Below are 13,044 nucleotides of genomic sequence, written 5' to 3' on the forward strand. Positions count from 1 at the left end.
TGTGCAAGGGAGGAGCTTCTACCTACCACAAATTGGAAGGGATTAATCTGCAATGTTATATGTGAAAAGACAAATATCAGGAGAAAAATCTAATAGAATTCCAAAAAATGTCGTCTAAGCAATCAATACGTTCAATTTAAAATCATAAGCTTACAGACTGATGCCAATATTTGGAGGTACCTAACCATGTGAAAAAGACATTTTCAAAGATGAAATATATAAAATCCCATTATAGATTGGCATTAACACATAATATCTACAATTAATTTTGACAATAAGGAACACTAATATTGAACCCCAATTAAGTTAAATGTTATCCTCCAAAAAGAATTCCATCTTCCTCATTAGAAGACCTGTATTTAAAAAAAAAAATTGTACTGAAGTATTTTATTACATTTTTAATTTTGCCAATTAAAAAAATCTGTGGAAATCTGTTTTTTCTCTTACACAAATACTATATAATATCCTCAATTTTGCCTTTTGGTCTACAGTACCTAAAACATTTACAATCTGGCCCTTTAAAAAAAGTTTGCCAACATCTGTTCTGTAAAGAAGCTAAAGTGTTTTTTTAATTTCTAAAAGACTAATACTGAAATTAAGACTAAGTAGTGCTTTTAGTAATTCTCTATTCAATCTATTCAAATATGTCATTGAAAGATGTTTCCAGGGTCACCAGTTACCTCCTTGTAAACAAATTCTATCTTACTAGCCCTCTCAGCAACATACATCATAGCAGATCACTTCCTCATTCTTGGCTTCAAAACTCTTTGCTTTTCCTATTTCACTGGATGCCCCTCCTCATAGTCTTCTTTGCTGGCTCCTACTCTTTTGACTTTGAAACTCTGGAGCTTCACGGTCTCAATCATGGGCTTCTTCCTCTTCTCTATCTAAAGGTCAGCAAACAGTTTCTGTAAAGAGACAGTCTAAATATTTTAGGCTTCGAGGGCCATTATGGTCTCTATCACAACTACTCAGCTCTGCCATTCTAGCACAAAAGCAGCCATAGACAATGTGTAAATGAATGAGTGTGGCTCTACTGCAATAAACTTTATTTATAAGCAGAAGTGTCATCTAGATTTGCCTGTGGCCCGTAGTTTTCCCACCCCTGACCTAGACTCTCACCTTGGTGCCCTACTCTCCCCCATGACTAAGTAGCATCTACGTACAACTGCTGACCCCCACACTTACATATGCAGTCTCAATTTCCCCTATGAATTCCAGATTTATGTGAACACACACACACACACACACACATCCCTAATCTATTTTTCCCCCAGTCTTCTCCCTGGCAGTCAATAGCACCACCTTTCACTCAATTACTATAGTCAGAAACCCGAGTCATCACTTACTATTTCCTTTCCCTTAATTACTTGTCCCTTTCTAACTCATCAGCAATCCTATCAGTTCACTCTCAAATATACATCTTGAATCCATCTCCTTCTCTTCCTCTCCATGGCTGCCTAGTCTAAGCCCTCAGGATCGCTAGCCTAACCTACTGCAACAGTTTCCTGAGTGGTCTCCTAGCTTATGCATTTGCACCCTCCAGTTTGTTCTCTAAAAGCAGCCAAGTGCTATTCAAATTCCATTACTTCACTCTCATATTTCAACCCAGGAATGGCCTTCATACAGTTTACCTAGAAAGGCCCTGACTAATCTTGCTTTCTGCCTACCTGCCTATCTCATCTCATTCCAAGCTCCCCTTTGTTCTTTAAGTTGCACTCATGTTTGCCTTCTGTCAACTCTGACCCTGTGTCAAGTCTTTTCCTAACTCAGGATCTTGGTATTGGCTTTTCCTTCTCCTCAGAATGCTCTTCCTCCAACTCTCTGAATGACTGGCTTCTTCAATCCTTTATTTTCAGCTTAAATATCACCTACAAAAAGGCCTTCCCAGATCACCTTATCTAAAGAAAGTGTCATTCTGTTTATTCATCTAATAACACACACTATCAACAATTATCTTGCTTATTTACTTTATCGTTCATATCCTTCCTTCCTCAAAATGGTAAACTTTATGAGAGTATTTTGCCAAATTAATTCTCTGATATACCCCCAACACCTAGCACAACGTCTATATGGTAGGTACAGTAACAAATATTTGCTAAATAAATAAATTTTCAAAGCTGGAAAGCTTTCCTATGAATAGTGTGCTACATATTTTAAAATAAAAATCCAACAACTCACTCAAAAAATTTAAGGAAAATTAAAATTAAAATTAGAAACTTATGGGGGGGTGCCTGGGTGGCTCAATTGGTTGAGCATCTGCCTTCAGCTCAGGTCATGATCCCAGGGTCCTGGGACTGAGCTCCACATCGGGCTCTCTGCTCAGCGGGGAGCCCGCTTTTCCCTCTCCCTCTGCTGCTCCCCCTGCTTGTGCTCGTTCTCTCTCTCGTTATGTCAAATAAATAAAATCTTTTTTTAAAAAATAGAAATTTATGTCAGAAGTCCCAAACACTAGTTTTCTGACTCTTCAAAAATTCTCACATATAAACATTTTAAGAGGTTTATAAACATTTTTTTGCATATTGATTTTACTTTGGCTTCCCTTATTTTCAAAGTAACAATGCCACATTTGCTTTTCTGTTGAATGTTATATATAGTACAAATATACAGAAGATAGACTAAGGTATTTTAACCAGCACATGAGACTTTTTTGAGCATTTGAGGTGCTACTTTTTTCCCCCAATGTGTGTTAAAAATCCCAAGTCCGAGTACCCAGGAAGGTGGAATAAAAAATTAAATTAAAAACTGCTCTGCCACACAGATTGTAGGATCTTGGGCAAGAAATCTGAGCCTCAGTTTCTTAGTCTCTAGAAAAAAAATAATAATTCCTTCTCTCTCTGAGAGAAATAAAATACTTACCTGAAAATTCACTTATCTCAGTATGTCTGGCACATAGCAAATACTCCATAATTGCTAATTAATGGTAGTAAAGGTGACGTTAGCAACAGCAATAGTGGTAGTAATAGGATGTCTTCTATAAAATATAAGAACCCTTATACAATAGAAATTCAGAAGTTGTGTTACAAAATACTAGACTGTTTTCAAAATTATAAGTGTTTCTAATAACACAGTGTACTAAATAATCTACCCTAAAACTCAGAAAGAAAACAGAAAATGTAAACCAAGTAAGAGCACATTCTAATTTAAATTTCCCTGAAACTGGGGTGCCTGGGTGGCTCAGTGGTTAAGCGTCTGCCTTCGGCTCAGGTCATAGTTTCGGGGTCCTGGGATCGAGCCCCGCATCCGGCTCCCTGCTCTGCGGGAAGCCTGCTTCTCCCTCTCCCACTGCCCCTGCTTGTGTTCCCTCTCTCACTGTCTCTCTGTCAAATAAATAAATAAATAAATAAATAAATAAATAAATAAATAATTCCCTGAAACTTTAAAAACAGTAAATGTCTCAGTTAACTACCTTTTATGTGCTTAAAACAATAATCCTTTGAACAGTCATATCCAGATGTTAGCAAAAAATACTCACAAGATCTTTAGTGTAAGATCTGAGGAGTCAAAAGATCAATAACAATGTAATAAATACAATTGGTTAGCAAGAGAACAGTGGTCTAATGACCTTTAAGGGTCTATCAGGAGTAAACCCCATTGGGAAACATAGGGGGATGAAAAAAACAGAGAGAGAATGAAAGAGAAAGAAAAAAAATTAAAAAACACTATGGAAGAGTGACAAAGAGTAGACATTAGAAACAATAACAGAGATATCAAGAAGCAGACCTCCTTTCATAGTAGAAAAGAGTTTAACACAAGCACCAGGGATGAATGAGAACAGAATTGTCTGAGGGCACCAGGGAGTGGGAGGAGGGGCTTATAAGCCCCACACATTCACTACCACTATGACAGCGTCTAAAAAACATGCCAACTGAAATGGCACAGTGTTCTGGAGGCATTTGGTGTGATGACTAGTATGTCTACAAATAGAAGTAGCCCCAAAGAAAAGTATTAAAATATAGTATATAAAGATACTGACATCTGGTAGAAACTAAATTGTGCTCATTATATTTTTACTAAGGTAGAGAAAAATGCAATACATTCAAATATGCCACTACAAACAGCCATCAAAGTAGAGCTTAAGGGAAATGACGTCTTGTTACCTGTAATGTCCTTTGCCTCTAAGAGTCTCTCATTTACCAGGTAACTTAGGATAACTGAGTTATTATATTTTAACATACAACTACTTTGTTCTTATGTAGTTGTTTTCATTAACTTAAAACAGATATAAACCTATGAGTCAAAGATAAGGCTAGAGTCCTATAAATCTACATACTAATTAATTCAGCTGAATTGAGCAAGATGCTAATAAAATCTGCACTCAGGGATTTCGTCCCTATTTGTTCCAGTTAGCTTTACACTATCATATGCCAAAGAAAACTAGACCAGAATGTGGTTATGCAAACTTATCCCTATTTTTAGAAAATCTGAAACAGAGACGGCTGGGTGGCTCAGTCATTTAAGTGTCTGCCTTTGGCTCAGGTCACAATCTTGGGGTCCTGGGACCGAGTCCCACATCGGGCTCCTTGCTTGGTGGAGAGCCTGCTTCTCCCTTTGCCTGCCGCTCCCCTACTTGTGCGTGTACTCGCTCACTCTTTCTTTCTCTTTCTGATAAATAAATAAATAAATAAATAAATAAAATCTTAAAAAAAAAGAAAACCTGAAACAATCTTCACTAATAACGGTTCAATATTAGTCATCCCAACACGCGAGATCATCCATTATCTTGGGGCACCTGGGTGGCTCAGTTGGTTAAGCCACTGCCTTCGGCTCAGGTCATGATCCTGGAGTCCCGGGATCAAGTCCCACATCGGGCTCCCTGCTCAGCAGGGAGTCTGCTTCTCCCTCTGACCCTCTTCCCTCTCGTGCTCTCTCTCTCTCATTCTCTCTCTCTCAAATAAATAAATAAAATCTTTAAAAAAAAAAAGATCATCCATTATCTTTAGTTCTACCTAACTTTCTGGATGAGCCTATAAATTGCAGACCTATTATTTTAATTTTCCTATACACAGATTTGTTTATAAAAATCTGCTTCTCATAATTGCTATAAAAAGTAAGCACTAAGTGACTACTGAGGTGGACAACACCAAATTAATTGCTGGTGAATGAAACTGAAGCAGTGTTGAACTTTCCTGAAGCCGTATTTTCTAAGCGTGTAATATTTAGAATTTAGTCAAGAACTTAGAAGTGAAGAAGCAACACAGTCAAGGAAACCAGTTATCAGAGCACTCATTTATTTGATAGAGAAGTGAGGAGTCTGATAGGGAGGATAGGTCTCCGTCTTTATCCAGAGACAAATAAATGAAAATAAAGCAATAAGCTTGAAGTACAGAGAATATACTGGTAATAGCAAGTATCACTGGATGAGAGAAGACAAGGAGATAAGGCAGAGGACTGAAGAAGACATAGCCTTATAGCATTTCATATAAAGCAACGGCTCTCCACCAGGGCAATTTTGCTACACTCCTCCCCTTACCCCCAACCCAGAGTCTCCTCCAAGGAACATCTGGCAATGTCTGGAGACATGACTGGTTACACACTGAGGGTGAGGAAGGTGGGAGGGCACTAGTGGCATTTAGTGGATAGAGGACAGGGATGTTGCTAAATATCCTGTGTGGAGCACTGCCCCCGTAACAAAGAATTATCCAGCCCGAAATGTCAATACTGCTAAGGTTGAGAAATCTTGATACAGAAAAAGGAGTCCTAAACATCTCAAATATAAAAGGAGTCACTGTACTAGCGCTCGTACAAGAACGAATGTCCAAAAGTCTTAAACACCTAGTATGCTAACGGTATGCATTAATAGAGAAAGAGATTCTAACAGAAATGATTAATTTTTTAACATACTGATATAAAGGAATAAACTACAATTATTAGGTATGGTTATCTACATGGAATGCTCCTAATTTCCCTTCCTTGAATCAGCCCTGGTCTTAGTGATTTCCATAACCAACGTGCAGCAGAAATGACATTCTGGGAATTCCAAGATTAGGTCATAACAAGTCTGCGGGAAGCTAGAGAATGGCCCCCAAATATGCCCATATCCTAATCCTCTGACTTGTGAATACCTTATTTTACATGGCAGAAGAGATTTTGCAGGTGTCACTAAATTAAGGATTTTGAAAGAGATTATCCTGGGTTATCCAGGTGGACCCTAAATGTAATCATGTGAGGTAGATGCGAAAAGGTAAATGAAGGAGAGGATGATGTGACAACCAAGGCGGAAATCAGAATGATGTGGCCAGGAACCAAGGACAGCTGCAAGCTGGAAGAGACAAGGAACAGATTCTCCCCCGGAGCCTCCAGAAGGGCTGGGTCTTGCTGACGCTTTTATTTTGGCCCCTTAAGTCTCCTTCTGGACTTCAGACCTCTAGAACTCTAAGACAATAAATCCATGTTGTTTTAAGCCACCAACTTTGTGGTAACTTTTTATAGCAGCAACAGAAAACTAATACAAAATCTTACAGCTTCTACGGAGCCCTCTTGGAACTTTTTCTCTGTGGGTCCTGACCCATCTAAGTACTAGAGTCATCTTAAGAATGTTGTGCTAGTGAGGTCAGGGGCATTTACTCTGGTCAACCATTCCAGATGAACCCAGCTTCTGGCCACCTCCACCAAAGTACCAGACATGTGAGTAAAACCATCTTGGACCCTGTGACCAGCACATCTGCTAGCTGAAATTTATGAAGTGACCTCCATAGATACCACATGAAACAGTACAAATCATCCAGCCAAGCCCTGCCTATATTCCTGATCCACAAAATCATGAAATGTAATAGAACAGTTGTTTTTTTAAGTCACACATGACTGTGAATATCAAGGTATACGTGAGTGACGATCAGAGATTTTTAAACAGTACATAACCATTTTATAATGGAAGGAAAAAAATCCTATTTGTGTTAGCTATTTTCTGCTGGCAGTAATCCTTAGTAATAAGACTACTCCACTATGCAAGTAACTCTAAAATATTCAGAATTAAGTTTGTTGGAATATACTGCTATAATTAGGTTCTTTCCATATTGGTAAAATAACTGACTATAGCAAAGCTTCATTTAACTTATGTGGGCCCAATGATACAGAAGCTCTCAGCTTAAAAAAAAAAAAAAGCGCTCAGCTTATTAGAGATCTCTTATTCTTCCTGACTCAGTTCATCCTTCATACCCCCATCCTGGTTCTTCCTCTCTCTCTTGCTGGTTCTAGTGTGAGCTACACCTTATTCCTCTTTTACTATTTCAACCAAGGCCCTGAAATATCTGTATTCACATATCTTAATTTGGAATATGAAATGTTTTTCTTGCTCTCTTTTTATTCTCTTTGAGCAAACACACAATTTTCTCCAATTCATCCCAGAAACCAATAGCTTAACTGAGTTGTTACTTTCTCACATTACCATGGGCTGAGAAAAATGAGGATACTCTTGTTAAAGAGTCGAAGATTCCTAGTGAATCAGAACTCCATGAAAAGTCTTGTCTTTAAGTATTCTCAGTATCCACATGAATATCAGATTTTAATCTTCCAGCCTTTCATTTTGCCAAAGGCCTCTTGTTGTATATGGCAAGTTCTCAAAATGAAACATCCTACCTTAAATAAATAATCACAAAAGGTGAAAATTACAAGATTAAGTTTAGAATTATATGGCATATCTATTCAGATGTAGATAAATGGCAAAAAAAAGGCAATTTAAAATGTACACAATTACCACTTTCACAGAGAAACAGAAAAAAATGCAAGCTCATTAAGATCTAACATTAATAGAAAAACTACTCTGTTCACCGCCATACATTTCTTGTCTACTATATGTAAAAGAAATCTCATTTTAAAAATACCTGGAGTACACATTTAACAAAAATATTCCCTCAGAACCTCCCTTTTTCAAATCATATCCTTCATTGTGTCTCCCCCAAAGCCAACTATTATCCCTCTGTGTAATTCTCCAATAAACATTAATTTTAACACTTTTAAGTAAATGTGGAAGGTAGCCTCCAACATGGCCCCCAGTGATTTCTACCTCCTGGTATTTGCACCCTGTAAGGTACCCTCCTACCATGTACCAGGACAAAAGAAATGGACTATCTCTTCTAAGATTGGGTTATTAAAATATTGTGGCTTCCAGCTTAGGCTCTCACTCTCTCCTATCACTCATTCTGGGGGAAGCCAGCTACCATGTTGAGAACACTTAGGCAGCCATGTAGAGAGGCCCACATGGCAAGAAATGAGACTTCCAGCCAACAACCATGTGAGTGAGCCTTTTTGAAAATGGACCCTCCAGCCCCAGGCAAGACTTCAGCTGATGCAGCCCCAGCTAAAAGCTTGATTCAAACAACTTTGTGAAATACCCTGAGTCAGAAACATCCTATTAAGCCTATACAAGATTCCTAATCCCCAGAAACTGAAATAAAACATGTTTCTTTTAAGCCACTATGTTTTAGGGCAATTTGTTATACAGCAATGTATAACTAATACAATAAGCGTTGCCTATTCTTCAAAAACCAAACTCATGTTTTAAAAGTAAAAGAAAATTATAAATAGAAATAGTAATTGCAAAAATGGGAGAAAAATTTGTTTTTAAAATCTTGGCTAAAATTGAAAGGCAACTGTAATGTCAGTTTGCCAGTTCTACTTCTAAAAACAATGAGCCAACAAAGTACTATCAGTAAAATACGGACTGTTTCTGGAAGAACAGAGATCAGGTTGAATAGGTACACTGGGAACACAATATCAACTTTTTTAAAATTGGGAAGGAAATCATTTTGTAATTTAAAAATCACAATATCCTATTTAACTACGATAAGACATCCCACAAAGCTTGCCTTATCTATTTAGAATCTTGTCACAGCTTTATCTTGTCACAGACCATATCACATGCCTACTGATAAAACACATAAGAAAGATAAGGGCAAAGTACCAAATTTCAACAATAGATTTCACAGGCATATCAAAGCATAGATGATTTTTTTCCTGTGATGTTTCCACACCAAATCCAGAACACTTCTTTCGCTCATACAAGCCCACTTTCTAAGAACACATAAGATTTCCTATAATATGAAACAGTCCTTTTAACATAATTTATTTAATTAGAAAATGCATTTAGTACCCCCATACATTTAGTACATGAGTTGGGTATTTAAAAACATACAAAATGCAACAATAAAAGAAAAACATGGGAGCTTTTCATTTATCTGATTGGGGGAAAAATGATTTCAGTGATCTCCATAGGAACTGTATATATTGGTAATGAACACAACAAGGAACATGAAGACTGTACTAAAAATTAAAGCAGCAGCATCAGTAAGTATCATTTGAGTCAACGGGCAATAATTTAGTCATCAATACTGGCTAAAATAGTTGATTTAAACTCTCAAGTTCTTTGGCTTATGAACAGGAGATAGGCATTTGACTACCACATTGTTTCCCATATTTTCACCAGTTTATCTTGAATAAAGAAGACAAATTACTAACTTCCCTCTCATATAACTTACATACTTACTAAGTTTATTTGATGCTAACTGATCTCCACTGACTGAAGTTTATAGGTCCTTTCCAAAATATTTAAGACCATGTCAAGGGGCGCCTAGGTGGCTCAGTTGTTAAGCGTCTGCCTTTGGCTCAGCTCCTGATCCCAGGATCCTGGGATCAAGCCCCACATCGGGCTCCCTGCTCGGCGGGAAGCCTGCTTCTCCCTCTCCCACTCCCCCTGCTTCTGTTCCCTCTCTCCCTGTGTCTCTCTCTGTCAAATAAATAAATAAAATCTAAAAAAAAAAAAAAAACCATGTCCAATTTAAAATTATCTTCAGTGGAAAATGCAGCCTCTCTACTGCAATACTACTGCCATGTGCTAAAACAGTAAGATAGGAGGTAAAATTTATCCAGTTGTATCACAGGATGTGCTTTTCAAGAACTGTCAAAATTATATTAATAGGGCCCTGCAAACTTGTAACAATGTTAATGCAGAGGAATTTCCAAGAAATTACTTAGACAAGGCCTAATGTATGTTCAAATAGTGTTGTCCATGGAGAAAACGTTTCTAAAATTAATGTTACAGCATAGATGACGGGCTATGTTGTTTTCCCAGGAGCACATTTTCAGAACTGAGTATTTTAAAACCACAAAGTGAGTACAAACATACCTTACAAATATGATTATTGCTTCATATAACAGCATGATTACACACTTAATAACTGATTATGATGCTACATTTTTCCTTAAAAGCATTGTGCACAGACAATATCTGGAATATCCAGTACTATAAATCGGTCCACGATTCCCTGAACGTAGGAAAAAAAAGCAGTGCAAAGGCAAAGCAAGAAAAAGTTTCCGAAGAAGCAGTATAGATAAGTCATGCTTATATGACCTTCCTTCATTCCTGTACGTAGGCCAAAGAAACACTTTCAAGTGCCTCTGGCAAATCAAATGCCACGTTCCAATCCATGTACTCTAAACTGAGGAATCTATGGGATGTTTATGTACCTATCAACTTTGGGAAGGTGGGTAAACTTTTTAAAAAATGTCAAACACATCAGAATGTAATATAAAATAGCAATGTATCTTGTCTGTTTTATGTATTTCGTCTGTACTACTGTATTTAAACTGCAAAAATATTTTAAGGTGGAATGAATCACTTACTTCTTTCATCCTTTTGATTTTCGGAATTCTTAAGCTTTTTCACCTGCACTCAAATTCAGACCTACAGCATTCTGCACTGATTTTTAACAATATCCTATTTTAACATGCTAGCTTAAAAACAGCCTTGCTTTCACCGCTCCACATTACTTTAAAGCAGAAGTCTGCTTTTCATTGTAGAGCCAGATTCCCAGAAAAATACCTTCTTAATTACTTCATTCTTTCAACCTCTGGGGAAACAACAAAAACTGTGGAGTTTAACTTGTGCAGCGCCGAACCTATAGGGGCTTGCAAGTTATGTATCTGCTGTTGCCGGTTTGATCCATTCTTTCCATTTCCCAGGAAAATGTTTCCTTTGGCTGCTTAGTACACCTCGATGTGCGTGCAAACACACAGCTAAGTAGGAAGCACTACCCTTCTTTTGGACACCCATACATCTTGGTTTGATAACCTTTCAAGAAAGTTTCTTCCTGCCTCTCGGGTTTGCGGTACTTTCCAAGCAGACAAGGCATGCCACCTGCGTAGCTGCACGTTCACAAGAAAGCAGCAAGGGCTTAGGGGGACAGGAGGGCTGGGGAGGGGAGGCACACAACAAATCAAAGCACAAACGAAACAGTATCGGTCGACAATCTGGGCTGAAGCTCGCTTCTGAGGCTGGGGAGGAACCAGCCAAGCGTCGGTCCGGGCTGCCTGGCACGATCCGCGCCTGTCCTACCCGCCCTGGGGACACTCAGGAGGCGCGGAAGATCCCCCCCCCCCAATATACACACACCAACCCCCGGCCCCGGGCCGGACGTCCCAGGCGCGAGGCCAGGCGGGCGAGGGGAACCGGCAGCAGGGGTCCCGGGCCGAGGGGCGGGAGGGCTCCCGGGGCGCCGACGGGGGGTGGGGACTCCGGGCCCCCAGGCTCGCCCCTCACGACCTCTTACCTTGGGCGATGGCAATGGACTCGAAGCGGTGCAGCTCCTTGAGCAGGCAGCTCCTCTCGGTGGAGTGCAGGCTGTAAATGAAGTCGCGCGCGCCCTGCGCGGTGTTCAGCGCCTCTATGGGCTCCTTCTTGGGGTGGGTGCCCAGCCCTCGGAAGCCGCCAGGGGCCGCGAGCGCCAGCAGCCCCCGCCCGCAGCAGCACCAGGACGGCGGGCGGGGCGCGGCGGCGGCGGCGGCGGCGGCGGCGGCGGCGGCCGGGCCGGGCCTCAGGCTGCGCGCGGTCCGGCTCCTCAGCAGCGGCAGCAGCCGGGACATGGCGGGCTGAGGAGCGGGGACCCCCGCGGCAGTCCGGGAGGGCGATTTCTGGCGAGGCAGGGGGAAGAAGGAGGTAGGCTCAGCCGGACCCCGCCCCAATGTCCTCCTGACTGGCAGCAGAGGCACCGGGCACCATGCACTCCCCGGGCCCGCGCGTCGATCGCCTCCTTTTCTGTCCCCCTTCCCTTCTGAAAGGCCCGCGGCGGCTCCGGTCCCTCCGACGAGAAAAACTTTCCGGAGGCTGCCGGGCGGGGAGAGGGCGGGTGGGCGGTGCGGGCGGGCGCCCCTCGGCTGAGGAGGGGCGGCGCGGGCGGGCGGCTAGGGTTTGTCTCTGTCAGTTTGATCTTCCAGAGAGATGAGTCAGCCACGCACCGCCCTCCTTCGGCGCCGCCCTTCGCTCCTGACGGCTTTCCCACCCTCTTGCCTGCCCTCGTCGGCGCTCCGTAGGGCTCCCGCGCCCTCAAAGCGGCCGCGCTCCAGGCCACAGCCGCCGCCGCTACCCCTAGCGGCGGTATAGAGGCTAACGGGGCGGGGCGAAGGGACGGGGCGGGGCCGCGCAAGCGCGGTCCGCGAGCTCCCCGGCCATGCTCCCACCGGACTTGGGGGCGTGCGCAGGAGTCCACACCTCCTCCGATGCGTGATGGTGGAGGAACTGACGGCGCGCGTCCAGGTGCTGGCGCCACCTTTAAGTCCAACGCAGGGAACGGGGAAAAACAGCTCTGGATTTCTTGCTCGGCGGTAGTGCCGCTGCCACCGCTGCGCCCAAGCGCCAGGCCTAAACCTGGAGCTTGTTCGGAGCGGTGCTCCAGCGTACGGCCCCCCCTCGCCCGGCACGGGCCTCCAACCGCTCGGAACCTCGGGGGGGGGGGGGGGCGGGCAGCGTCCTGCTCAGGCTTTTGGGGATTGAAGCCCCCACCGTGGCTTCGGCCAGGCACTCCGGTCTTTGAGGCACCCGCCCTGGGAGCTCCAAAGGGAGGGCGAGGCCAGGGGTTTGAGAATGAGGCCTTGACAGCGAAAATCCGCTTCCTCGTTGTGATGCCAGCAGCTTGCAGGCCGTTAATGCTGGAGCAAGAATGTCACAGATCTTTTCCGGCTGTTTGCCAAGGTTTGTTTTTGGTTTTTGTTTTTCTCTTTGCCAAGGCGAGAAGAATTTTTGCGATTCTGCACTGTTTGCACGTGTCCAGG

The 13,044-nt window shown here is 42.2% G+C and overlaps 1 protein-coding gene across 1 annotated transcript in view; it reads right to left on the reverse strand.

The window, feature by feature from the left end:
- The window catches only part of TMEM65 (transmembrane protein 65), a 61,851-nt gene extending 49,507 nt beyond the window's left edge, over positions 1-12,344 (reverse strand). Inside the window, exon 1 of the mRNA XM_027624182.2 lies at positions 11,547-12,344. Coding sequence (XP_027479983.2) covers positions 11,547-11,859 — 313 coding nt within the window. The 5' untranslated portion in view covers positions 11,860-12,344. The remainder of the gene's footprint in view (positions 1-11,546) is intronic.
- Positions 12,345-13,044: the final 700 nt, after the last annotated feature.

The sequence above is a fragment of the Zalophus californianus genome, chromosome 4 (genome assembly GCF_009762305.2).
Source record: "Zalophus californianus isolate mZalCal1 chromosome 4, mZalCal1.pri.v2, whole genome shotgun sequence".
In the NCBI taxonomy this organism is placed as follows: domain Eukaryota; kingdom Metazoa; phylum Chordata; class Mammalia; order Carnivora; family Otariidae; genus Zalophus; species Zalophus californianus.